The sequence below is a fragment of the Xiphias gladius genome, chromosome 9 (assembly GCF_016859285.1).
Source record: "Xiphias gladius isolate SHS-SW01 ecotype Sanya breed wild chromosome 9, ASM1685928v1, whole genome shotgun sequence".
Lineage (NCBI taxonomy): Eukaryota > Metazoa > Chordata > Actinopteri > Istiophoriformes > Xiphiidae > Xiphias > Xiphias gladius.
This window is the reverse complement of record NC_053408.1, coordinates 15,602,980-15,630,573: the sequence shown is the minus strand read 5'-3', so window position 1 is coordinate 15,630,573 and position 27,594 is coordinate 15,602,980. Positions and strand designations below refer to the sequence as shown.

The 27,594-nt window shown below is 41.3% G+C and overlaps 1 protein-coding gene across 1 annotated transcript in view; it reads right to left on the bottom strand.

The window, feature by feature from the left end:
• Positions 1 to 4,799: 4,799 nt before the first annotated feature.
• fam20cb (FAM20C golgi associated secretory pathway kinase b) overlaps positions 4,800 to 27,594 on the bottom strand; it is a 49,265-nt gene continuing 26,470 nt past the window's right edge. Inside the window, exons 4-11 of the mRNA XM_040135609.1 lie at positions 13,826 to 13,918; positions 10,045 to 10,160; positions 9,341 to 9,521; positions 8,773 to 8,882; positions 8,581 to 8,662; positions 7,855 to 7,914; positions 7,406 to 7,556; positions 4,800 to 6,593 (exon numbers count right to left, since the gene is read on the bottom strand). Coding sequence (XP_039991543.1) covers positions 6,477 to 6,593; positions 7,406 to 7,556; positions 7,855 to 7,914; positions 8,581 to 8,662; positions 8,773 to 8,882; positions 9,341 to 9,521; positions 10,045 to 10,160; positions 13,826 to 13,918 — 910 coding nt within the window. The 3' untranslated portion in view covers positions 4,800 to 6,476. The remainder of the gene's footprint in view (positions 6,594 to 7,405; positions 7,557 to 7,854; positions 7,915 to 8,580; positions 8,663 to 8,772; positions 8,883 to 9,340; positions 9,522 to 10,044; positions 10,161 to 13,825; positions 13,919 to 27,594) is intronic.

Below are 27,594 nucleotides of genomic sequence, written 5' to 3'. Positions count from 1 at the left end.
TCGTCTGAGCCTGGAGCGAGTGTGCTGGACATAGTGATCCTCTCCTCCTCCTCCAACAGGATTCTGGGTGGTCCGCAGTGCTAGTAGGCCGCCTTCATGTTTTATGTTGCTTCTTTTTATAGCCTAATCTCTCTAACAGTACTTAAAACAGCTAACCCCAAACCAACAAACAAGAGCCTTTGCATCTTTGTTTTCTTTTTCTCTCCGTTAACTCTTTGGGGTGTGTGTGTGTCCTTTCTGGCAGACGTTTAGTCAACAACGGGAAGTTTTGTAGATGCTATCTATAATGCTCTATAATGGCCATAAATTGTTTCCGTGTCTATAAAACAGGGGGATGTGTATTTTGAAGGGCTCTTAACAGGGCAATTGGAGGTCTCCCATGAGGCGACAGAGGCCGGGAAAACAGCCTGGGGTCTGGCAGGCCTCTGTGTGTGGCCTCGCTGGTGCAGCAGAAGCCTATAGGCTCTACATCGATGCGACACGGAGACATTAAAGCAGCGCTGTTTATTTCTGATAGGGTAATGAAGCAACTAAAAGGTCAATGCTGCACTCAATTTTAGGTGCAGGCCCAGATTTCTTAAGTTGCTTAATTAAAAGCTGTCGTGCATCCTGAAGCATGAAAAGGACTCTGTTCTAATATCATTGGCCTCTGTGTCCTTCTTGAATCTGTCTTCAGATTGTTTCTTTTTGTCTTTATACATGAAATCTGGGTTTTGAAGTGCAGGTGAAATAGATGCCATAACGGTGGTTGTAATCATGCTGGGTGCCAGGACTGGTTTCACCAATGAGGACACTGAGGTTATGCCATCTGTATCTGTATTTTTATTCTAGTGCTTTTAGGTATATCAATAGAAGCATAAACATCTCTAATAAAATACATTTGGAATGTTATTGGGAAATAAATTATACTGTCGATATAAATCAACCGTTAAAAGAGCACTCCATGGGTTTTACACATCAAGTTCAGTTTACAAATTAACAGAAAGCCTGACTTCCAAACAGGGCCTGTGTAGTTTTTTAAGATAAGGGCATTTAGAAGGCAGGAAGGGTCTAATGAAAGATGCTATCATGTTGCATTATGGGAAGTGTAGGATCCGTGTTTTTGGAGCTTGAACCACAAGGGACTAAAAGTCAGGATATCCCAGCTTCTGCTGCTTTCATTTTGACCTTTTTAACAGTCAATAAAATGTTTTTATAAAATCAAAACAACTAGGGCCAGACTGGTGGCCTCATGGTTAAGGGGCATGCTGTATAACCGCAACTTCATACGTCGGTGTCATACCCTTTTCTTATCTTTTATGGATAATTTTTCAAAAATGTAAATAATAAAAAAGATTATTTTTGATGTCTGGTCAAAAAGGGAGAGGAAGAATGAGAAAGTTCGTTTCTACGCTCCTTTTCCAGTTTTAAACATGTTGTTCATTTGGTTTGCAAATTGCTTACACGCATGTCATTAGGAATTCTGTTTTTTTAATCTGTTTTCTGAAATGCTTCATTTTTGTCTTTGAAGTTTCTTACTTTTTTTAATCTTAAAAAATATTGTGTAATACTGCATTTTGTGCTTCAGGGCCGCTGTATATAGCACTTGTGTTTTTTTACTTGATCAAAGTTTTGGTATCAGCTAAACTACACTATCATGTATCAGCATTTGGCAGGCTTTTAATTTAGTGAGTTATTGTGATATGCTCTATATTAAACAAAACCCTTATGTTCAAATCACGATTTTCTGAAAATAATTTAATGTTCCCTGTTGTTTACCAGTACATACTACAGAATGTAGTCCTCAGTACTGCCAGTGGTGGAGTGTAACTAAGTACATTTACTCAGGTACTGTACTTAAGTAGTAATTCGGGGAACTTTTACATTACTTGAGTCCTTCACAATTCTTCATACTCCATTATGATTTAATTTAAAAGGACCATTTTTGACAGCTATAGCTACTACTTTACAAATTAGGATTTTACATAAAAAAATATGATACGTTTATAAAATATGTATTTGTTTAGATCAAACTATCAGACACTATAACGGTAATAAGTAAAAGCTCAAATTAGTGTCACCTTGCGCAACCATACAACAGCAAAATGCTGCTCACACATGATGGATCAGCAATAAAAATCTAATGTAATATACAACAGTACTCACAGTCTGGATTGAGAACTTTTACTTCATTACTTGTAAGTACATTTTGTAAATAATACTTGTACTTTTATTTAACTAATATTCTCAATGCAGGACTTTTACATGTGATGGAGCCCTTCTACAGCATGGAATACCTACTTTTATTTAAGTTAAAGGACCCGAGTACTTCCACCACCACTGAGTCATACATTCCTGGGTTGGTCTATTCCATTTTTTGCTTGAAACACTCAAATACAAAAAAACAGAACTGACTTCTTTAAACAACTAGCTACCACAACGCTGAAATGTCCCGAGCTCCTTCAACTGTCAGGAGTTGTCTGGACAAGAAAAACAGATTCAGACAAAACTGTACATAGGAGAAGAGGAGGTCACTGTATCAGGTTGGTTTGAACTGAGATCTGATAAGCACCTCATGGCTCACTCCCATGACGAGGCTTCCTCTGGCGTCCTGTCTGCGGCCGGTCGCAGTGATTACAGCCCTTAGTTCTCCTCTGGTCACTCTCTGTCCCTCTGATGGTTGTCTCAGACGCCGCTTCCTCCATTCATAGCTCTGTCTGCCCATGTGTGTGTGTGTGTGTGTGTGTGTGTGTGTGTGTGTGTACATGCATTTATGTAAACCAACCAAGTAGCTTTTCCGGGGGCTGTTCTGTGAGGAAAGGTTATCAAAACACAACAGTGCAGTGGGAACTGTAAACATGCTTGTGCACAGAGCTGGGGCTGAGGGCCATTTTCCTTTGCACTGTACTGTGCAGCCGTCCTCATTGCCACCATGCAATGTCAAATTACTCTGGGTTATGTGGAGTGCAACAGATAAGACCTCCTGAACAGGCCTGTGTTCACCTGAGTATTTTTTCTGCCCCAATACCAACAATCCTGCCTTATTGGGTCTGTTGTGTTTGTCTTGATTAGAGGGAATTTTTCATATATATAATAACAGAATGATTTTGTGTATTTATTCTAAGCTGATTCATTACTCTCAGAAAATGCTCAGTATAATAAACACACTTTTCACCAACTAATAAGGAATCAAAAGGTTGCTTCTGTGTGCTAATGCCCAATTCTTTACCACCATTAGCAGGCTTGATTAGAAGGCTTCCTAATTAAATCCTGTTTGAATTTGAATAATTTCCCATCATAGCTGGGTGACATCATTTCTATTTTCTACGGGCTACATGTCTGTTATCTTTGTGGATATAATACATTTCATCAGTTTTCTTTGGAAAAGCTATAACTTTAATTTCCGTAATCAAGACATTAGACATTTGGACTGTGATTCCTCCAAATCTAAAGTCTGTCTGCCCTCAGAAATGTGTTTCGCTGATTGTTACTTCACTTGAATGTCTGGGCGTCACCGTGCAGAATGATGTATGTGCAAAGTTTGACACCACAAGATTTTTTTTTCACATTCATCTGCTGTGAGTGGATCATTTCTCTGCGCGCACTATAAATCTGAGTTTAAGACGTGGACGTGTGAGAATGATTTAGTGACAGCACGCGTGTTTCGGAGGCCAATCACGGTCCGGGATGTAACGTAAAGAAGTCTGATGTGGAGACTTGAAGCCGCTGGTGCACTCACACAGTGAAGTAAGAGACATCATGTGTCAAGCTGTAAAACTTTTAAAGGTAAAATATTTCCATATTTATAGATTCAGTATTTTTCAATGAGAAGATAAGAATGAGTAGATTTAATTTTAGGATTTTTTAATGAGGTTATTGAAAAAAAAAGATTATTCTATGCTGATTATTTTTCTAAATTTTAAAAATGTCTGGAGATCTTTAAGAATATGACTCGCTGGCATCAAACAACTTTTCAAAAAATATATTACATTAACACAGGACTGGTTAAACAAAGACTGCTAAAGGAAAATTTCAACATTCTGTGAGATATTTGGGAAATACGCTTATTGTCTTTCCTTCTAAGAGAGAAATGAGAACATTGATATAAACCTCACATACGTGTTAATTAGCGAGCTGTTGTTTAGGGGTGCTGGGGGGCATATGTTTGAACTTTCGACAGAGCCACGCTAGCTGTTTCCCCCTGCTTACTGTGTTTATGTCTAGCCAAGTTAACCGTGTCCCCAGCTCCAGGTCTGTACTTAACAAAAAGGCGTGATTTGCCAAGAGCCCACCTCACGTAACTCTCAGAAAGAAAGCAAAAGCACATTTCCCCAAAGTGTTGAACCATTACGTTAACAGAAAAATTGGAATATTGCTTTTTCAATTTTCTTTTAATTATAATAGATATATTTTTTTACCATTTCCTATATATTATACTAAAGTCCTGAGAGCGTTTGCTGTATCAAAGGGCCATCTGTGATCTTGAAACACACTGGACTCCAGTAGACTGAAGTAGAAGTTGAACTGATGACTCAGGTCAAATAAAGTCAAAGTGCTTAATGTAGTGGTTTTCAGAAAATTGCAGGTTCCACCTTAAAACAGCACCCACTTGATATTTTTCCCCAAAAAAACAGGATATTACCAAGGCTTTACAGGCCGTAACATGTTGTTAAACTATATGGATGTTCCTTATCTTCTCTTTAGTAATATTAAAACATACATATTAAACACATACATACTCACGTACTTCACCTCCTGAGGAAAACATAGACGCACTATAATATTCTGTTCATGTTGTTTTATTGCACTTTTTAACCATGATGTAAAGAAATGAACAATAAAATCCACAGAAACAATGAGTTGAATAGAAAAAGAAGCATTTTCGCTTCGAGAACACATCATCTAAAGGTTCTCCATGGACCCACCCATATGTCCAAACACACTGTACTGACCTGACACAGGACTATGGCAATTTAGACTGTATTATAAAACCCTTATGGAAACAGATGGAGTCAGCACACACATTTATCTAGACCTCCTTATCTTATCTATATCTCGTACGTGGGAGAAGTTCAAACCTTTCTGCTCTGAAACCAGACATTCAAGTATTTCTATCATTGCACAGGCACTAGATTTTTCCTACTGTATATATTAACTTTCAGCCAGCGACTGAATCGTTGACACCAACAGTTAAGCTATCAGCTGTTGGTGATGAATGAAATATACATCCTGAAAAATAATCTCTCCACAACAGCAACATCTGGACATCAAATATGTTACAAAGAAACAATAATTAAAAAACTATTAGTGTCACATTTGGCTCTTGGTACCATAAACATAACCTCATGTCGGTTGCATTGAAAGAAATAAAAACAGAAAAACAGTAGTTGGATTAAATGTTGTAAACAGAGGCACAGGCTTGCTCATTTGAATCTAACCAATACTTATGGCGACTATAAACTGCTTTAAAAGCAGACTTGATACTTGGAATGGGTTGAAATATGAAGAGGGTTAATTTTACTGAGAGTCACAGACCTGGCAGGTACTTTTGCACGTTCTCAGTTTGCCCTCTGCTGGACAAAGGAAGAAGTACACCTCAGTGATGTAAATTCGATTGTTCTTTTTAACAGAAAAATGGTGTCGTGTTAGTATTAATCTCAAACAATAAATATGAATTTTAATAAATACACTCTCAAAGACATTTATGGGCAAAATTAATGAACAAATCCAGGAGTAAACCTGCACTCCAATCAAATATTTCCATCTTGAATACCAATGGTAGAGGTTGAAACAGCTCAGCAGAAATAGAATTAAAAAAAAAAAAAAAGACACTATGCAATAAAACTCAAAACATCATTTTGATAATTAAGACAACAGGAAGTCAGCCTCCACCTCCTCCTCCACTGCGAATGGTCAACCGAAACACTTCCAATACCAACAATACATAGAAACACATAATTCAGCTTGTGAAGAGAGCGGTGGGGAGGGTCAGGAGATTCTACACAAGTCCCTCAGAATTCACTGAATTCAACAAAGGGTCCTGAACGAGACAGAGAGCAGGTGTCTCTTGCAAGACTTTCATGGTTTGGTAATGCTGCGGTGGGTCGGAGGGTGTTTGGGTCAGCTGTGGTGATGTACTATCCTACACTAGATTCAGGGTTGGATACTTTGATGTGGGGTTGTTTCAGTTCTGTCCAGCCCCAGATCCATCCAGAAGTCTTCGACATCGCCTGCGTTTCGAGCGTCGGTGCGGGTCAGGTCGCTGCACTGTTTGTCAAAGTCCAGTCCCATCCAGCAGGCTTCCACTTCCAGACAGCTTATATGTAGCTCAGGCAGGTGGGCTTCCCCGTGAGTTCGTCAAAAATCAAGCCCTCTGAGGAAGTCAGTACAGATGGTTCTCATCTGTGTTACAGTTTAAAAGAAGGACTGGATCTGCTCAGTCCAGTCTCCTATCTCCAAGGATTCAGTCCTACCCAGCTGCCAGCGCCCCCACCCAGCTACCTCCGTTGTGGGCTGGTGTGAATGCCGTCTGTCCCTCGAGCCCCCTGGAGGTCGTCCTCCATCACATAACTGTAGCCCTCCTTTTCAATGCATTCTGAGAGCACATTCAGCACCTAGTGCCACAAGACAAGAGATTTGATTGGTTGTCACCATTAGAGGTAAAAAACCGGGTCAAAGCATTTGACATTTTTTTCATCAGTGAGAAGATTGATATCACTCTAATGTCTGCACAGTAAATCTGATGGTACCCTCTGCTTAGCTTAGACTGGAAACAAGGGAAACACCTCACTTTGCTCTGTCCAAAGGTAACAAAAACCACCTAGCGCCTTTAAAGTGGAAAAAGGTCAGTTTCTGGTTTTTGGAGGTGCTGGGAGGTGGATTTTGTCCCTTGTGGACAGAGGCAAGCTACCTGTTTCCCCCTGTTTCCGGTCTTTGTGCTAAGCTAAGCTACATGGCTAAACGTACAGTGTTTTCCCAGTAAGTTTAACAATTCCTTTAAAGTAGGGCTCAACAGACAATTATTTTGACTATCAATTCATCTGCCTGTTTATTTTTTTTTTTTTTTTGATTTCCTGATTAACTGATTGATTGTTTGGTTTTTCAAATATTAGAAATTTGTGAAACATGTCCATCACATTTTCCCAGATTCACAGATATTTGGTTAACTGTCATAGAGGAATATGAAGATCAGCAAATACCCACATTTGGGAGAGCGGAACCAGTGAATTTTTGACACTTTTTCTTAAAAAATAATCTTAACTATTAACCGATAAACAAAATACCTGCCGATTATTTTTCTGTAGATCGATTGATCAGTTTATTGACTAATTGCCTTATCTCTAATTTAATGATTCAAATAAAAATATAAAAAGCAAAACGGTGTACATTGCACAGGCACACTATAAAACGAGTACGATGCACCGACCTGGCGTAGTCGGCGGTCCATTGCATCCAGGTGTGGCTGGATGAGGATGGGACTGAGGCGGTCCTTCACCAGGGACTCTGCCATGAGCATGGACAACTTGTATTCTTCCTTAGCCAGCAGCTGCAGACGCAAGTGGGTCGACTTCCTGACCCTGCAGAAAGAGAGCAGCCGGGGGGTGGAGAGTCAGTGTTACCTCATGTGCAGCTACTGTATATCCATGCAAAGGCTCTGCAAAACTGATGTGAATACAGCAATTCCTATGAAAATCCTGATTATATTTTACACTGGAAGGACTGTGTAACTGTAGCAAGATACTGTTTTAGGCAATTACAAGTTTAAGCGGCCTAACAAAACTTTTTATTTTTATCTCCTTTTCCTCCTTAGGGATCAATATTGCAGTCACTCCCTTCTTATCAAGCTACTTAAAACCACCACTAAGAAGGCCTTACCTGCAGCACTGGGTCAGTGGCACCAGGATGGACATCTCATCATGGGAATGCTTTCCAAAACTAGAATGGAAAACAGGAAGTTTTTGATTAGCTTGAATGCTGTGCAGCAGCTTTTACACCTCTGTTGTCTTGCATACTTCTTGTTATTATTATTTTTCCTTGCCTTCTTTTGCTCAACTGCAACTCAAAAACAGTTGATGCTAAATATATTGTTCAGATATATGCATAATTTGATGCATGTGTGTATGTATATATATATATATATATATATATATATATATATATATATATATACATATACACACACCAATTGTACATAAGCTCATTATGATTACATATATAGTTTATGAGTTATATATGTAATGCATTAAAGGTTAATCTTGAAGTGTTTTAAAGTCCCCATTCATTCCCATTGCATCTATAACTCAGCCAATACATTAAGGTTAGTGAGGTTTTATATGATTTATATGAAAGTTATTCAAAATGCATGTCAAAATGATTTATATGAAAGTTATTCAAAATGCATGTCAATCAGCATCAGTGAGCACAGCATTCACGGGCATTTTATGTGGACAATATGTTCATGACACCTGCACGTTGTGCATTTGTTTTTAGAATTCTCCTCTTTGTTAATATGGATGAGCAAATACACTAAGGCTAAACCTACAAGTAGAAGCATTAAATCTGCAGTTCTGAATGACAATTATATGACAAACTGTGGATTACCCTCTGCCATTGTCCAAATGGATGATGAAGGTCTCATTTCCAAATTTCTCGAATGTCTCATAGTGGTGACGATCCATGTTTCCTGTGTTGGAATTGATTCAGGAGAGAGTGAAACAAGAGCTAGTGTATGTGTAGTGGTGCAACTTATATGTTACATACTGCAGTTAAACAATGTGAGACATGCTAACTCACCCATGAGGAAGTCAAAGATGGTCATGTCCATGATGTCCAGCAGTCGTGTCCCACTGTCGTAAGGTGGAGTCTGTTTGACCTCCTCGCAGTAGTCTGGGTCCACCTCCCATCTGCAGAGTTAACACAACAAACATTGTGTTTACATGTTTAATCTGCCAGATCTTATGCATCTGCATTGCACAAACATCACCAAAATCCAACCTGCTCCCCTTTTTAACATGTGCGTTCCTTTTTATTCTCGGGCTGTGATAAATTTTTGCTGTGATGCATTCGGGGAAAACAAGCTGTGAAAGTCATAACAAGATTGCAGCTAAGTGCTTTCTTGCACAAGAAGATGTGTACAGGCTGTTGTATTGTATTTGGCAGTAGGTCAGCTTTGACACATGGTGTATGGAATGTCTTACACAACACGATCTCTTGCTCAGCTGTCACGAGTTATCTCCACTAGTAACTGACAGTGAGTCTGATAAATCCCCTCTGATAGTTGGACCTAAAGGACCCCACAGTGTCTGCTTCTATTGAGCGCCAGTGAACGCAGCACTGTCTGCGTGCAGGACGGATGTCTTACTCTGCCTTCTTGCGTTTGTGGTAGGAACGTCTCCAAGGGTTCCTCCAGGTCTTGCGTTTGGCGAGGGCAAGGTCTGGGAGGAAGGCAGCCAGGGATCCTTCTATCTGGTCTGGTTTACCACACAGAGCATGCTCAGTGGAGCAGTAGTATGAACACTCTCCGTAGAAACACACATTGTTGGCTGAGAATTAAAGAAAGAACACACTTTGTTGTTGCTGTTTTGTTAAACCATTGTGAATGACAGCAAAAAAGTTTTTATATATTCTTTTATGTTACTCAGTGTTAAATATTTTAAATGTGACTATGCTCTTTCTGCACTTCAGGAATGCTCACCACATGTATTTAATGCACACTTTGTACAAGATTAAAATTACCTGGGGACATTCAGTGACCTGTATTAAGTGCTGAGATTGTCAGTAATTTTAATCCTATGAGAATTTTCCATGTGTATAATATGTAAAGTAAAAAACTGCATTGCTAATTAACTGTAGTTCTGTAGTGCAAGCTAAAGTCCCCCGATGCTAATCCCATGCAAATGAATATCCCAGTAATTCAGGGCACACAGCTAACTTTGCTCTACATTATGGGCAGCATTTTGATCAGTTCTGAGTGTAGCAATGTCAGTTTTGGGGCATCTTGGTTAAAGTTGTTCTCTTCTGGATGTGTGTCTGAAACCAGTAACTCTGCCCTTTTTCATTGTGTACCTGGTGAAATGAAGAAGGTCCTCCAGAGCTTTTTGTCTCGCGTGACGTCTCTGATCTCCTTTGTCATGTTGACCAGCCTGCCGGCCACAGGAGGTACACGGCGAAAGTCCAGGATCCTACAGTACAGGGGCACATACTGAGGGGTTATGTTTTGCCTAGAACAGAGCAGATGTTTTCAAACTTTGAGAACCGACTCCCCAGAGGAGTGCAGCGTAAATTAGTTATTGTAATTTGGCCCGCTGATTTGGGAAACTCATCGACACTGCCAGCAGTTGCAGGAGTGGCTGTGATACAGCTCATGGGGGAAATTTAGGTGCTTTTAACCCAATTGCTGCAATCAGCGTCAAAAATCACAGTCCTTCCTAGAGTCATATCTCGGTCAAATCTGAACTAAACAGACATGATACACATATTTTTACATTCAGCGTGACTTACACCTTCCCAGGCAATCACTAGTTCCCTCTATCGTAAAAAATGTTCATAAATCTGCTTAGAAATCACAGAAAAAGACGGTGCTTATAACGCTGGAACTTGCCTAAGAATCATCACGTTTTTAGGTTTTGATCAGTATCACATTGATCGAGTGATAGTTGTCTTTACTCCCATGAGTATATTGCAAAAAGGGACTGCTAACAGCTCATTCGGCATACTTTAAATACCGACAATTTACCAAAATGCAAAGAAATACAGTCAAACAAAAAGTGGCTCCAGTGTCAGACTTGGAGATCCCCTGGAACAGTGGACGAATGTGGATACAGAATCTGCATCATGGATCACAAAGTATACAGAACACGGAAGGTTTGTTTCAAAATGAGACAGACATTTTGTAACATTGGTAACAAAATCGTGGTAGATATAAAACCTGATTTCGGGAGTCGTTGTGAAAACAGAGGGCAATAATGCCACCTGTGGTGGCTGAATTACTGGCTCACAATAACTCCGAAAGCTGCTTTGTTTTACGTATTTGGAGAATGTTAGAAAAGTAGGAAAGACTCACAGAAAGAGCTTTGTGTGTACTGAACAATTGTCTGCAAACGGAAGCAACAGGGACTAGCTACATGTAAATGTAGGCAAAAAAGATTTCACCCGAGATGGAACTTAAACCAACAATCGCTGGCTTCGGAAGCCAACGCCTTATCCATCAGGCCAAACACCTATATCTAAATAGAAATACTGTGCTCATGTAATGAAATGTCACTGACAACAGGGGGTACTGTGGCATAGGTAATGACCTGACAGTTGCAGCACATGGTGGTAAACCTCCCAGTGGTTTGTATGTAGCTGTGATTCTACATCAGACACGATTTTTAAGTTCTACACGATTCTTGGTTTAATGTCCTTCACGATCTGAGTTCCCACCCTTTCTGGGAATTCATATCTATATTCCAGCTCTCAAGGCCAAGTGTGATATTGTGTCTATTGCATTATTTGAATGTTGATGTGTATGTTGATGAAGAAAAAAAAAAAGGTTTAGGAAATCTGTCTTTTTTACTGAAGATGGCGTTGCTTTCTTCATGTGTGCGTGCCACACGCCTGTTTTATGCATGTGTAGCCCTCTGTCGTCAGTACCATCCAGCTACAACATCAGCATGGGCTCATTAAAAATGAATGCCCCTGACAACATCTAATGGCCAAGGCCTGAGGGCAGAGAAATACAGGAAGAGACTGTGAGATTAAAGATGGAGGCAAGGGACTGAGAAAAGAGATAGTGAGACCTGGGAAAACCAGGTGGGGAAGACAGACAAACAAGACAGCTGTTAATCCAGAGCCCGTTGTACAAATAATGCCATCAAGTAGCGTGATGGCAGAATGAGACAGACACACACAGTCATGTCTCTTTCCTCCTCGCCGTCCAGCAGACAGAAGGACACAGGACAAAGCACTGTACAACACCGTTCGGCCTGCTGGGCCATGGCCTGCTGCCATGCTAAGGAGAACATCTAGGGCTGGCTTCAGTTTCCTGCAGCACTCATACACTTTTTTTTTCTTTTTCTTGATAAACCTTATTCCCATGTTGGCCATTTTAAAGTTCTGTTATATTCAGGGTGGGATTGCAAGGCCTGCTAAATGCTGTGCATCAAACAACATCATCATATCCCCATCTTTGACTTCCCCAGCTCATATCCCCAGCCCAGTGGGTCTCGTGAATTTGGATCTATATAGTTTAATATTTTAAGGTCATAATTGTTCCTTGTATTGTCTTTATATCTGCTGGCTACCTAATGCAGCGATACCAAGTGCACTTCCCATTTAAATCCAATCATATAATTAATGAAGCTTAAAGCAGTGTAGCCTATATAATAAAAGACACTGACGCTGTGTGGGCATGTGTGCACACGCCTGTGCGAGTGCTGCTTTAAAAGAACCTGCGTGTGTCTGTGGGCCCCCTGGGAGGCAGTGTAGCCTAAGCCTGTGCACCAGCAGCAGCAGCAGCAGCAGGAACAGCTCTGTAGCCAGGCTCTAATTTAGAACAGACAAAATAAGGAAAAAAAATAAAGCGCTGCTTTTGGCAAACCCTGCCTGGCTTATATTTAGAATGGGCACAGGGCCTTTCATGCCTTTGGTTTCCTCCTCTTCCCCTTAACCCACACATATGCCGGGAGTGTGTGAGCATATTTTCGTGTGTGTGTGTATAAAGGAGGACCAGATGTGTAGCAGACTGGTGTAGAAAGCTGCTGCTAATGCAATTGCCGCTGAACTGTGTCATCGTGCCTGAAGGAAAACAGATTCAACATCGCTACCCTCTGTGGGCCCATTGTGCGTGTGCTTACATGCGAGTGGACATGTGTGTGTGACCTCAGTATCATCTCATGTCACCAGCATTTACACTACAACATAATGCCTCTGCTCATAATTACATATGACGTCAGACTGACTTTAACAGCAACGCCGCCGCTAAAACTCATCCTCTTCTCTCGTCGATCAGGGAGCCTGATGAGGTTTTTTTTTCTTCTCTTTTCATTTAAGCCTCTCCAGCAGGCAGGCGGGCGGGCAGGCCATAAAGTGTTGGCCTTGTAAAGGCAGTGAAGTCAGAGAGCGTGGTGGTTAGCTAAGCACGGAGGCTGCAGTCATTGTTCAGTCAGATGCTAGCTGCGGGAGGGAAGCATTCATTCTCTATGACTCATGGCCTCTCAGAGCTCAGAGCCTTTACTCTACAGGCACTCACTGTGTTTGAAAAAAAGATGAGCTTCTGAGGGACAGCAACGGTGAAAAGGAGAAGCAAATGTAAAAATAAGCGTGCAGAGAATCTGGAGTACATGGAGGGCATAGAGGAGAAATAGGTATGCCTGCAGTCACATATACTGTATCAGTGTTGCTAACCTGGAGGGGACCTTACAGACAGATATCTTAATGCTTTACTGTAAAACAGAGGTACATAGTTTTGGCCCTTCAGGTCTGCTGTTCCCCGGGATTGTTGTTTGTGGTTAATGAGCTGACACAAGGAGAAGCAAATTAGCAATAAGGGAGGAACAAAAACCTGCAGGATATTGGCCCTCCAGAATGGAAAGAAGTATTTGTGCATGAATGAGTTAGAGTAGGTTCAAGAACATCAGCTTTTTTTAAATCTCATTGAGTTGAAACTGTTTCATCCACTCCTGCCTGAGGGAACTGATCTTTTCATAGCCAATCATTTAATAATACTTTACTTGAACTAAAATCACTATTTTAGTTTAGTTCAACTCTATTCAGCTTCTGGTTTGTGTCAAGTCATCATCATTAGTACCTTAACATTATACTACACACTAAAAAAAATCCCCTGAACAGGCTCATTTTCACCCACCTGTCTAGATGGAAGGCAGCAATCTCAGCATTGTGTCTCTCAAAGTCAGAGAAATAGAAGAAGTCTGGAGGGGTCTCCTGCTCCCGGGTCTGCCTGTGTGGGCACAAGGAAAAAATGCTTAGAGCTCAGGTACAACTACAATGAAAAGTCAAGATTTTTACAGTCAGCAATATGCTAATAGCACAGTGTTAACCTCACAATACAACATATTAAATTAGAGCTGCAACTAATGATTATTTTCCTTATCGATTAATATACCATTTATTGTCATTATTGTCAGTTATTAATTACTTGTGCTATAGAACATCAAAAAAATCTCAGAAAATGCCTATCACAAGATCCCAGAGCCCAAAATGATGTCTTGAAATGACCAACAGTCCAAAAGCCAAAAATATTCAATTTACTTTCATAAAAAGACTAAGAATACCAGAAAATATTCGCATTATAAAACCTAGAACAAGTGAATCTTTGTCATTTTTGCTTGACAAATTACCTAAATGAGAAATAATTGATGGTTGCTTAATTTCCTGTCGACTGACTAATCAATGAATTGACTAATCATTTCATCATAAACTGATTTAATGTAAGGTATTTGGGTCTGGATTTGCATATAGCAACAGAGTTCATACGAACAGGAATTCCTTATTCCTGTATATACACATTGATAATGGTGCATTGCGTCTCAAATCAGTCAATGTGTTACTGTGACAACTTCAGCGCACCTTCACATTTCCAAAGATGCCTCACGCAACACCAGCAGCCCAGTCAGTGATAAAACACTTCAGCTTTACACCTGTGTACCTAATACTGCAAACAACATTTGTTAGCAATAACCAAGACACAATAAACCGTGGTCCTTGCCTCACAAAAAGGCGCTCGTGAGAGTTACTGTGGGTGTTTTGTGGGGTAACATGGAGAGAGGGACAATTCAAGGTCAAAGAATTCCTCCTGAAGCATCCGCCCTTGTTCTCGATCTGTACCTATTTCCGTCCGGCTCTGATCCTTCCCCCAAAAACTGCTTTTCACGCACATTCTGCCTTAAAGCTCTTACTGGAGGGAAAAGAAGCTCTTAAAGGCTTAAAATCCCGGAGCTGATGGAACACGGGCCAGGACGGGGCAGCACAGACAGGACAGCTGGGGTAAAAAGTCAAAGGAAGTGGAGGTGAAAAGACAAACCAGAGAAGGTGCTGAGTATTTAAAATATGTAAATGTCTTAAAAAAATACAAGGAGAGCAGCGAAGTCCATCATCAACTTGCAATCAATCGGAGGAGCTGCATATTTTAGTCATTTTTGTTTTTATCCACACTGCCTTATTTGCTTTTTTTTATTGACAACAGTAAATACTTTCCAGGAAGGCAGCGTGTAATGATTTGGAGCCTCTGCCATTTCTGTTTCAGCTAGTTGAGGGAGGATGAGAAGAATGGAAACTATCTTGGCAACTTCTCCGTCTCTACTTCTCTCGGTATTCCCTCCGGATGCCTCTCCATATTTGTTTTGCTCAAAATCCTCTGTCTCACGTCCTCTGTTTCTCCCTCTTCCCTCACGCAGAACTGTTTTCGCTCCTTTTTTTTTTTCTGCACGTCCAAGGCTTAATACTTTATATCTGTCTGCCTCACTCTCTTTCTCTCTCTCCTTTCCCTCTTTTGCTCCCTTTCTCAGCTGGTTGGCTGACTGTAACTCCACAGCTGTGTGGCTAACATTTGCACTAGTCATTAACTAACACAACACAGAGCCAAGAAACTCACTCATCTACTAAACATTCCTCAGTTTCCTCCTCTCTTTATCACTCTCATTGTGTCTTTCTCTAACCTTTCTCCATTCTCTATCTCGCTGCTTTGAATATTGTTTTGAGCTCGTCAAAAAGGTGTTTAGCTCCATTTTTCACTGCAGACAACTATGATCAGCATCAAAATGTAACATATACAGTATGTGATGGTAACCTATTCCTCCTTTTTATGATTTTTCAGTCTCTTTCCTCTCTCTTCCCCTCTCTCCTGCTCGCCCCTCACTCCCGAGCAGCTCCGCCAGTAAAGGCCGAGCGCTGTTGTCTGTTGACTGTATCGCTCTCTTCCTCTGGATAGCCTAGTTTCAGGGACACAGCTCTCGCTGTAGATCAGGGAAAAATGATACTGACTTTGAAAGCGGAGAGTAGTGTCTGTTTACGCCAGCCCCGCAACGGGACTATTTCATTCAGCCCAGCATATGAATTGACTACAACTGTTTTACCGATGGGGACAATTGTGCAAAGTCAGCAAAATTAAAATTAGTCTTGTATGAGTTGATCTGTAATGTCTTTTAGAAAGTGTAATATATAAATTTTGGGATACACCCTTGGCGGTAAAGTGAGTGTGAGGTTCGAAGGATTAAAGCTGAAATTCAATGAAATCATTTGGTGGAACAGTGTGAAAGACTAAAAATAACATGTTTAGGAAGTGCTCCGTTTTTGTCCAGGCAACAATAGCTGATTGTTAGAAACTTCAAAGGAACTTTTGGGGGATACACTTATTTGCTCTCTTGGCAAGAATGAGGGAAGAAGATCGATGCCAAACCAATGTCTGTTAGTGTTAGCAGCTGGTTAGCTTAGCTTAGCAAAAAGACCGGAAACAGGGGGAAAGAGTTAGTCTGCCTCTGTCTAAAGGTAACAAAATCTGAAATCTGTTTAACCGCACCTCTGAAGCTCACTAATGAATACATTTTATCTTGTCTGTTTTTGACCGAGATCTTTACTGCACATTTACAGCATGGAAGTGCCGACACTGATGCAGTGGTAATTTAGTCAGAAAAACTGGTGACTAAAGCATTTGCTCATTTTGCCTTTACTGACACTCCAGAGTTACTAGAATACCCTAAAAATCATGATAGTGCTATTTTATTTTCAGTAAACATGTTAGCATGTTAAATAATGCCAGCCACAAATTATGATTTTTCTTTTTTAATCCATAGTCTTTGTATCTCATGATAAATCCATGATAAATTAATATGTGAACCGACAAAATTAGTAAACTAAAAAAATTGTTTTTTTTTTTCTTAAATGTGGTTTTACAGAGGGTCATGTGTTGAAGGTTGATGTGTTAAGTGGCGTTGTTTTAAATAGCAAGCTTTAGAGGTTCCTTAAAATTATATAGGGCTATATGACTGCATTTAAATCTTGAGAAAAAAACAGTTAAAACCCACAGGGTGATGTAACAGATTAACTGCCATCAAGGAAAAAATATATTTTTGAGATGTTTCATCATCATGACAACAATATGACATAACATCAAAAAATGATTTACTACGTTCTTAAGAAACCCAGCCCTTGGCATCCAAGCAAGAAAGGTGATTTCCAGCACTTCCTGAGATGATCTTATACAGCAAAAGAAAGATAATGCAATTAAGTTCACAGGAAAATAAATTGTACCGGCAAAATGTCTGACAGTGGAGTCTAACCTGCCAGTATTTCATGACCCCACTGACTGTACAGGAGCGTAGTCATGGAGATTTCTTGAAGGATAAGCATGAGCAAACATTCTAGTACAATGATTCATGGTCATTCAGCCTTAAAGAAATCCACAAGCATACCTCACATAGTCCCACTACATTGCTGTCTCTATAGGGGAAAAGACCACAATATGCTCCATTATGCACCAAAACACATTTCAATGAAATGTGTTAGATGTACATGTTTTGTGTCACTACTTGTCCATTAGTAAGCGAATGATGATATGAGTGAAAACTTTGTGAAGGAAAGCATGCGTTTGCATCCGAGACAATGTAGCTGCACTAATGCTCTCCTCTTACTGAATGCCAGCCAGGAAGCAGGGAGGCTGGATAATTACAGTGATCCACATCCAATTCAAATGTCAATAAAGTTATTTAGAGCGTGGCATGACAACCCACCCCCAACTAAGGAGGGAAGAGAGGAGAAGCAAGGATAGGAGAGGAAATCAGTGTGACAAAGGTACTGCAGTTAAATATGGAGAATAACACTGGGACAAGCAACACTAGATGTCTGTTATTGGTTATAGGTGTATAGGGCATTATGCAACATTATGTTTGGATCCTCTAACAGCAGCACCTGTGTTCAGGCGAATCCGAGTGTGTTCCGATCAAGCAAACCATTAGGGGCATGTTGTTGCGAGGAAGCTGCCCCATCAACGTAAGGCAGACGGAGCATACATAAATGCATGCCCACATAATAAAGTCTGTAAATGTTTGAGTACACAGTATGCACTAAGCTCGGAGAAAACAGAGAGGAGGGCAGAGATGTTGATAGCTCAAGAGCTACTCGTCCCTTTCACTATGGTCTGCCTGGGTGAGCTTAACCTTTAAAATATTTACAGATTCACAGCGGATTTATGCTGAATGATAAGTGGATATCTTGCAGCAAGCTGCCAGAAGAAGCATACATTTCTTTTCCTCCTCAGCAAAGCATAGTAGACCTGCCGAAAATGCTGTTCTGTAAGTACAGAGGAAAAAGTGTATTTTTTAAGGAGATTTGGTGGCGCCACTATAGCCGTCTCTCTGCACCGACATCAGATCCTTTATCACTGGCAGCAGGTGAGATGTACTGAGCCGAGCATGCCCAGAGTGACCCTGGTCTCCGCTGTAAACACATAGTTTACACTGGGTGGCCAGACAGTTTCTTGGCTCCGCTCCCCGCTCCAAGGGGCCCCAGCAGCCACATGGGCAGCGGAGGTCTAGAGCAGCAAACACACAGCAGTGTGAGAATACAAAGGTGAAAGAGAGCACTGCATCTGGAAAATCTACCTGGGCATACAGCACGTCGCTGACCTCTGTAACCAGCAGCAGAGAGAGAGGGGAGCGGGAAATAAGTAAAGGGCATTTCCTTTGGCCCTGGTATTGACTGCAAGTTGGAAAAAGTTATTTTGCCTTCAGCTGCACAATAAAATACACTGATCAGATTTGCTGTGTTTGTTCAAGTAAAATTCTGGTCACTTTCTTGCATTCAGTGATCAGCTGAATGGAAACGCACCCTCCTACACAGCGGCAAGAGTTCAGCACAGGGAAAGCTGAACATTAGAGCTCCTGTCCCTTTGGCAATAAAACCATCACAGACCAACCAGGATGGTAAACCTGTAGCATGATTTTGCAGTTTGCTGATACAGTAGACTGTTGTAGGATTTCTGGGTAAGTTCAGACTTTTCACGATGAAAGGAAAACTGCTCTTTCACAAAGCTGGAGGGCTTGCAAGAGACAGATTTTAAAAAAGAGTGCTCAAAATTGAACCAGCAGAGGCCAAAATATCACGACTTTTAGTCGCTTACAAAGCTCAACCTTTAAAAATGCTGGATCCTACATCTCCCATAATGCAATCTAATAGCATATTTTATTAGAATTCCCCTGCCTGGTAAGTGCCCCACTTTGTAAAGCAGACTTTCTGTTATAAATTGGCAGTCCCCAAGCCTAAAATGTTACTTTCACACATTTTAATAAGTTCCCCTCCAAGCTGCAGATGGAATGATTTAATTGTTTTCACAGAATTCACAGAAAGTACTCCTTGTGATGTGAAAACTGCATTTTATGAGTACATTGGAGTGTCCCTGCTTATACTCATTAAAGCGAATGGCATAGGAAGTTATATAGCACAGAGTGTGTTGTTCAACTTGTTAACTGTGACACATACACATATTCAACAAAATTTTAAATATGAAAAAAATTTTCCTTTTCTTTTTTTGTGTGTGTCTAAAAAATATCTCCTCCACTGCTCTATCCAGCCCAGGATATAAAATTTCACTTGAGCATTTCTGGTGCTCACATCCCAAATCTTTGTTTCTCTTTTTTAAGACAGCAACGTTGCATCCCAGTGGCTACAAGTCATTCATTATGAAGAATCCAGAAGTTGTGACAGCTCAACATTATGCACAAAGCATTTCACTGTGAATTCCTTCCATACAGATAAAGAGTGTGGGCTTTATTTTCTCTCACTTTTCATCTTTTCTACAGTCTAGCCTGCTCACTTTTGAACAATGCTTGCTCATGCTCTTGTATCGTGCTCCAGAATTCTGTTTTATCTGGAACTGAGCTGAATTATGGAAATGAAACATTGTCAAAATGTTGCTTCCTTTGTCTTTTTAATAAGAGTGAATATCTTATGTGATGTTTAATAACCCAAGTGTCACTGTGTCACAGTGCATTTGGGCGTGGTAAGGAGAGGATGTTTTATGTAGTTTCAAAGTCAAACTGCCAATCGATCACCATAAGCCTATAGCTATGGTCGTTAGGCCACAGAGTAGAGGGGAAGCAGAGCGGAGGAGTAAAAAGATATGCTGTAAAATATAAAAGGACAAGGGCATCTTCCAGCCCCAGCGGGTTCCCACCAAAGGGCTGACTCCACACCCTTGTCACACATCATCTGTCAAACCCACAGGCATGGCAAAGTGTGCGCACGCTCACCCACAACTTATCTACACACATATCTATACACCCGAGCACAAACCCATAGTATCAAACTGTACTGTACATTCACACACACACACACGCGCGCACACACACACACACACACACACACATACAGGAGAAGAGGCAACAGCTTGAAAGAGTTTTTTTAAAACCTCAAGAGGGGGGTGTTGAGCTGTGAGGAGGCAGGTAAGCTTTAAATGCATGAGGGGGTAAAGATAGCGAATCCCGCCTATGGGTCAGAACCCCACCATCACCACCAAAGGGAGACTGGAGATGAGAGGACGGAGTACATTGTTTTATCTCAAGCATAACGCGCGTGAAGGCTGACCTTTTGAGCAATGGCATTTGATAAATTGAGAAAAAAGCCTTTCACAAGCATTTGAGACAGACATACCTGCACGTCTGCATCTGACAATACGTGTTAGTGTTTACTGGTGTTTGCTGCTATAAACCTCCGCTGTAATCTTATGTCTGCGATGAGGATCTGGCGCACAAATGGGAAAGTGTGACAGGTTATTTTGTATGAGTAAGTGTAAGTAGGTGTACGCAGAGATGACATTTTGTATGCGTGAGTGAAAGGATATACAGAGAAAGAAAGAAAGAAAGAAAGAAAGAACACAGTTAAGGAAGGTAAGAAGAAAAAGAAAAGAGAGAGAAATAAGGAATAAAGAGTGGCAAATATGGAAGGAAAGATGGACAAAAGGAAGCAGAGATGCATTGAAGAAAATAAGAAAAGAAAGAAGGAATCGAGGAAGGAAAGGAGGAATGAAGGATAGAAGAACAGAAAGAAGGAAAGAAGGAAGAGAAGAAAGGAAAGACAAAGAAGGAAAGAAGGAGAGATGAAATGAAGGAAGCAAAGAAGGAAAGATGAAAGAAGGACAGAGGAAAGTTAAGGAGGGAATGAAAGAAGTCGAGGAAGAAGGAAGGAAGAAAACAAGAAGAAAAGAAAGAAGAATAGAAGGAATGAAAAAATTAAGGAAGAAAGGACAGAAAACAGAAAGAAGGCAAGTAGGATAGAAGCGAAGTGAGAAAGAATGAAAAAAGAAAGAAAGACAAAGATCCAAAGAATAAAGGAAAGAAAGAAAGTCTCAAAGAAAGAGGGACAGAAGGAAGGAAGGAGGGAAGAAGAAAGAAAATAAAGAGAGAAAGGTAGTAGCCGTACATTTCATATCAGTAAGAAAAGGAAGAAATAAATTACAAAAGAATAAAGGAAAGAAAGGTACAGCATCCAGTTTAACGTTGGAGTCAGTCATGTTATCTGCTGCTGATGTGATGGATGAAAACCTGTCATAAAAATTCACTCACTCATTTAGATGCTCCGTTGATCGGAAGCCTTCTACGGGTGCCTGGATGTTGTTTCAGACACTTTTTTCCTGCACTGACGATTAGAAAAGCTAAAGACAACCCCGGATATTTGAATTGAAAACAGTCAAGCATAAAGACACCAACTGATTTCAGCCTGAATTATCAGCATCAGCTCTTAGAACCTCATTAGGTCAAACTGGAGTGTGTGCAGGCATAATGAGTCAGGTAGGGAAAATTTCACTCAGGATTTTTAACTAGCACACTACAAACACCCAAGGGCTCTTTAGGTAACCTTCACACTGTGATCCAGGTGTGTGTGTGTGTGTGTGTGTGTGTGTGTGTGTGTTCGTATCGTCACTTTGTGAGCGGCTTGGGTTATGTGCACAGTTTCAAAGTGTGATGGCTGTCATAGCTCCGCAGGCACTGCCGGGCTCTTCATCCTCCCCCTCCCTCCTCCTCCTCCTCCTCCTTTACTCCCTTACCTCTCCAGATCCAAGGCCTGACATGCGGGGAGACAGCTGTTTCCTTCCAGCAAAGCTCCCTTCTCCCTCACTCTCTCTTTCTTTGACACTTTGATACGCGCGCGCATATAGGTAGGTGCGTGAACACACGCGTTTTGGGAGAGACGGATCGGGACAGACACAGAGCGAACAGGTGACAGCCACAGATATGCATATATAAGCAACAGAGGGAAGGAGACGCACATGCTGGCAAGTGATGAAAGTGTGGAGAGCTAGCGCACTGACAACTAGAGTAAAGCGCGCGCACACAAACACACACACACACACACACACACGCGTTGCCAAAATCACCATTACAGCCTGACTCTTATTCAGAAATGAGCTATTCTCCATGAAAAACACCTATTTATTCATGTTAAATGCACCTCCCTTCTGAGACCACTTCATAACCATAACCACGATTCGCATACTTCACAATGTGCGTGAATAACGACCGCGTCAATATAATGACTTATGCAACAGAGAATGACTTTCGAAAAGAAACTACTTCCTGCTTTTAGGTTTAGCCCCTGTGTCCTCGGGGCCAGCACCGCGTAGATGCAGCCGTGTCCTGCACGAATAGCCAACGCAGACCGCTCCTTTCTACCGGGAGCCACTTCAACGAGGCCTGCGCTTTGGCGAGGAGTAGTCCTACATGACAATCCCTGGGCTGTTAGGGGTTTCAGCACGTGGCAAGAGATCATGAGGAGTGTTAGCTGATAGAGGAGGAGGAGGGAGACGCTGGAGGAAGGATGTTCAGTTAGATTGTTATGGACAGGCATTTAAGCAAAGGTGGAAGTAACGAGTTTACTTTACTCCTGTTACTGTAACAAAGTCGGTTTTTTTTTTTAATGCACTTGTACTTTTCGGGTTATGTTTTTAAAAGCAGTCGTGTCCCCTCGCAAGTATTTTACTTCCATACATTTCGAGGTCGAAATCGTTGCGGGGTAAAAACTAAAAGTCGCACGATGAGGTTCTGAGTTGCTGCTGCTGCCGGTGGTGGGTCCGCTTCCTCGTGGTCTGCGGCCGCTGGAGGGCAGAGCTCCGGGGTTCCGAGAGGAGCCGCCCTCGGCCCACGGTCTGAATGTTTTAGGTTCACCGGCCCAGGGTCAGGGGACGCGAGTGGTGCGTTCGTACCTGGGGGGCGTCGTTGTGGTTAAGATTAGCATTACCTCGCCTTAGATAAAAACAAACGAACCAACAAACAAACAAAATTAAAAAAAAAAAAAAAACAGGTCGCATCTGCCTCAATCAATCCCTGATTTGATGCGGCACCTGGCGTCCCGAATCGTGCTGGGTCTGGCTAAAACCCTGACGGTGGGTCCTCCAGCTCCTGCCGTCAGTGAGGCGGCTGTTGGAGGTAATCCCCGTTGGCCTCACTCGGCCCGGTGCCCGAAAACTCGGAGGAGCAGTGAGACCGGAGAGGCTGGCGGAGAGGTTGGGGCTCAGGGCTGGGATTGTGGCGGACTCCGCGGCGCAGGAGACGCCCAGACAGCTGTGAGCAACAAACGACCGACTGTCGTAGCTCAATGCACAGAGGAGAGCGTCAACAGCTGCCGCGTCGCCTAGCAACGCAGCGTTTCATCGCTCTGTCAGCTACAGCTGCTGCGGAGTTCACGTTGTTTATACACCTCCGCCCTTTCTGCTGCTTTACACTGCTGTTAATTCGATTAGAAGTGGCAGCTAATTGGTTTATGTAGTTTAATACTGCTACATAAAGTCTATGGACACCTGCTGTGGTATTCAAGTGTTTCTATTATTGGGTCCACCCCATTTATACCAGTGAAGGCAGACTGAACAACAGAGACACCTCTGTATAATGCAGAACAGATCCACGTCGCCAACACACTACATCCTCCGAAATGACCGTACAGTTGATTAACATTATAACCTTCATGAAGGGGGGGATTTATTGCAGGATTGTTGTATTAGACCGAATTAGTTTTAGCTAGATGTGACTTATAAACTGCCAAGTGAATGTATATTAGTAATTATCTCTTGTATGCACAGGCTGCAAAATGCCTGACTGGAATTTATTGGTTGCTTTCGCTGAGGCTCTCACCGGGGAACAGTATATATGCATTGGAATTAAATGCATATACGCCTGGTAGCCTAAAGAGGTTCTTTAATTTAGTAGTTTCTTCATATATTATTATTGTTATCACATTTCTTAAATCCCTCCCCCCCTTTTAAAAATGTCAGGCAGTAACGTTTACTCAGAGTACTTTTTAACCGAATTACTTTGTACTTTTATCCGAGTACATTTTTACGAAAGTAATTTCACTTCTACTTGAGCAAAATTACTTATAAGTAACATTACTTTTACTTGAGTAAAAATTTCCAGTACCCTTTCCACCCAAGCTTTTTAGATGACAGCAAGAGACAGAAAGGTGAAATGTGTGTGTGCTATTAGTTTAAGTTTGCAGTAATGTTCATTGTCATTTTCTTTGCATTAACCCTGGAGAAGCACCAGCATGTAACCACACACGGCGGCCGAGTATACAGTAGTATCCCGGCAGCTACGATGCCGACTCTTCCTCTCCTCCTGCCTCTGCTGTTGTCATGTCATCCTGTAAATATCCCGGGCAGATAAACAGGCCATAAAGATGAAGCCATCATCTCAACATAATCCGAGACAGATATACCGCTGCCTCTGACAGCCAGCTCGATCTCCTTATCTGTATAGGATGCCTCCTTCCAACAGTACATGTCCTAATATAGCACCACCTCTCATCTCAGCACCTCTATCTTCCTTACTATCTCTGTACTAAGTCTTTCTTTGTTAGAAAAAAAACATCAGTCCTACTACCTCTGTCTGTCAGCCTCTCTCTCTCTCTCTCTCTCTCTCTCCATTGGGATCTCCCACTCTCTTTTTTTTTTGGAATATGTTTTTTGTAGTTAGACTGGACTGGGAAATATTCCTTAGGAAATATCCAATCATTTCTTATTTTGTTTCAAATGCACCAAAGCCAGCAGGAAATCAGGAAGGGCTGCAAGTTAATTAAAATTCCTGTGATTAAAAATTGAGTTTGGGAACGCAATTAAGTATTGCAAAACGCCAAACGGCAGTCCTTCCACCTTGAAGGTGGAGTGGAAGGGATGGACAGAATGAAATAAGGATGGATGGATGGATAGAGACTTCAGAGTCAAGTGTGAAGCGGTAAAAATGGATGGAGGAAAGGTTTAAACGACAGAAATACATAAAGGTTGTCCATACCAATAGATAGCTAGATTGATGAAAAAGTCTCTCCTTGTAATTCAAATATTTCCAAGTTTCCCACGAACAGAAGAAATCCCTTTCGCCATGCTCCAAACCACGAAATAAAACATGAAGACATGATACAAATGTGCAGAAGATTTCAACTGAATCTCATAACAGAAATGTAAACATGCATCATTGAATTCCCGTATAAGCCATATACGAGGACAACTGAACTGTTTTCTAATCACCATTTCTAAAGAAGAGGTGGATTACACGTGTGTGTTTCTTGGTGAGTGGGAAGGGGAGATGATGAATTTCCCCATACGGCATAAAAGATGATCCCTAATCTGCACCATTCATAGAGCTTTCAAACGAACGACATCAATGAAGCGGTGCCACCATCGCTCGGCTCACACGAAGCTGCTCAGGATTATGGGACGCAGGGCCGCATATTGACCAAATAATCACATTACACTACACAATTGTGTGCCCTATGAATGTACAGACAGTTGAATTGTCCCTTTTGAATGTGTATTGTGTTACGTGAGTACAAGTTTTCTACAGAATCTTGTTTTCTGGGCTTAAAAAATGTGTTGAGATGAGAAAATGAGATAATAGTTATGATTTGCACAGTTTGAATAAAAATTTGATTTTCGCTGTGATTTGACTCTAGGTTTTACAGTCCGGGGGGGGGGGGGGGTTGCTTGATAGCTAGCACTGAAGACAATTTTAATCCCCGTTTTTTTTTTAAGGAAACAATTACTTCTGTATTTCTTTTGATTATTAATTTAAATACGTTTTTAAAAAAGTAATTCCATTACTTTTTCTGATTCATTGTACAAAAGTGTCGTGCGTCCTACCATCCATCTAAACCATGCTAGCAGCTCTGTGCTGCTTTGAGCTACATGCTAACATGCTCATAATAATAATGCTAACATGCTGATGGTAAGGATGTATAATGTCTACTGTGTTCATTGTCTTAATTAGCAGTAATTACACCGACCAGCAGACCGACTGATATTGCCAACCACAGAGCCATGCAGCTAGGTTGGCTACAAAACTAGTAGAAGAGACTGTAATCGAACTGAAATGAAACGTAGTTAACTTCATGTGATTCACTCCTTTCTTCCAAAATTTGTAATAAACACGGCCAACAAAAATTTCCTAGACTTTCCTAAATGAAATTATTATACACTTACAACTGCAATAATAACAATTATAGATGACTGATTTTTAAAGCAGTTGAAAAGAAAATACAGCCAGTAAGACTTTTCTTCGGCTGAGACACTTTGATTCGTTGAGTCAAACCAAAATGTTCGGCAGAAAGTAGCTGCAGTATTATTACGAAGCCATGCTCACTTGATGAATGCCAGTCATTTTTGATCAGGGTTATTTACTTGCCATTGAGCATTGCCAGCCAGCAATCGATGGTTCTGCCCATTTAGGTCTAACTCAAGCACCGAGATTGTATCTGCTGCCCTCTGCCTCTGAGAATTTTTAGACTGATTTTACGTCTCATACTCTAGTATCACCCAACAGCAATGCACCATAAACAATCACAGTTTAAGATAGACGAATGCATCATTGCATTCAATTATCCACATCTGTAATTGCTGCATATTTGACTTCATTGGAAGTGCTTCAAGTGCCAGTTTATAAAAATAGCCTCCATTCAGAATGAGAATCTCCACTGGATGATTAGGGGACAGGCTTGGCTAAGACTGATTGCTGTGGCCTTTGCAGAGCTATTCTGGCTCTGCTGAGTGTGTGCCTTCCACTCAACATTGATCTATCGACCCATAGTCCAGTAAAACCTCGCTCAGACCAAAAGGTGAATCTCATTTCTAAACACACACACAACAATCCACCCCCACACACAGGCACAGCCAAGCCCATGCATACACACACACAAACACACAGACACAGACTAACAAGCATGTTGATTTTTGATGACAAGATTGATGTAGCCTCGCTCAATTCTCCTTGCGTCAACAATAGCCAGCCACTCTTTCTCTCCAGTGTGTGTGTGTGTGTGTGTGTGTGTGTGTGTGTGTGTGGTCATGCGCCACTGAACAGCTTTTGTAGGCCTTTGTGACAGCATTGCAATCACCGCAGTGTAATTGGAATTGAGCAGCTCATCCATGTAACTGTGCGGTTTGGTAGGTAGGGTTAGGAAAACGATTGCTATTTTCTGCTATAATGAAATGCAAGTTGATGCCGCGGGGTTAAAGGTTAGTTATAGAATGCATCACCATATTCATGAAAAAAATATTTGCAAGCCACTCTCAGGCCACCCGAAAAAAACTTTTTATTACTTTTATACGTGACCCAACTGGAAAATATACTCGCTACAAGATGC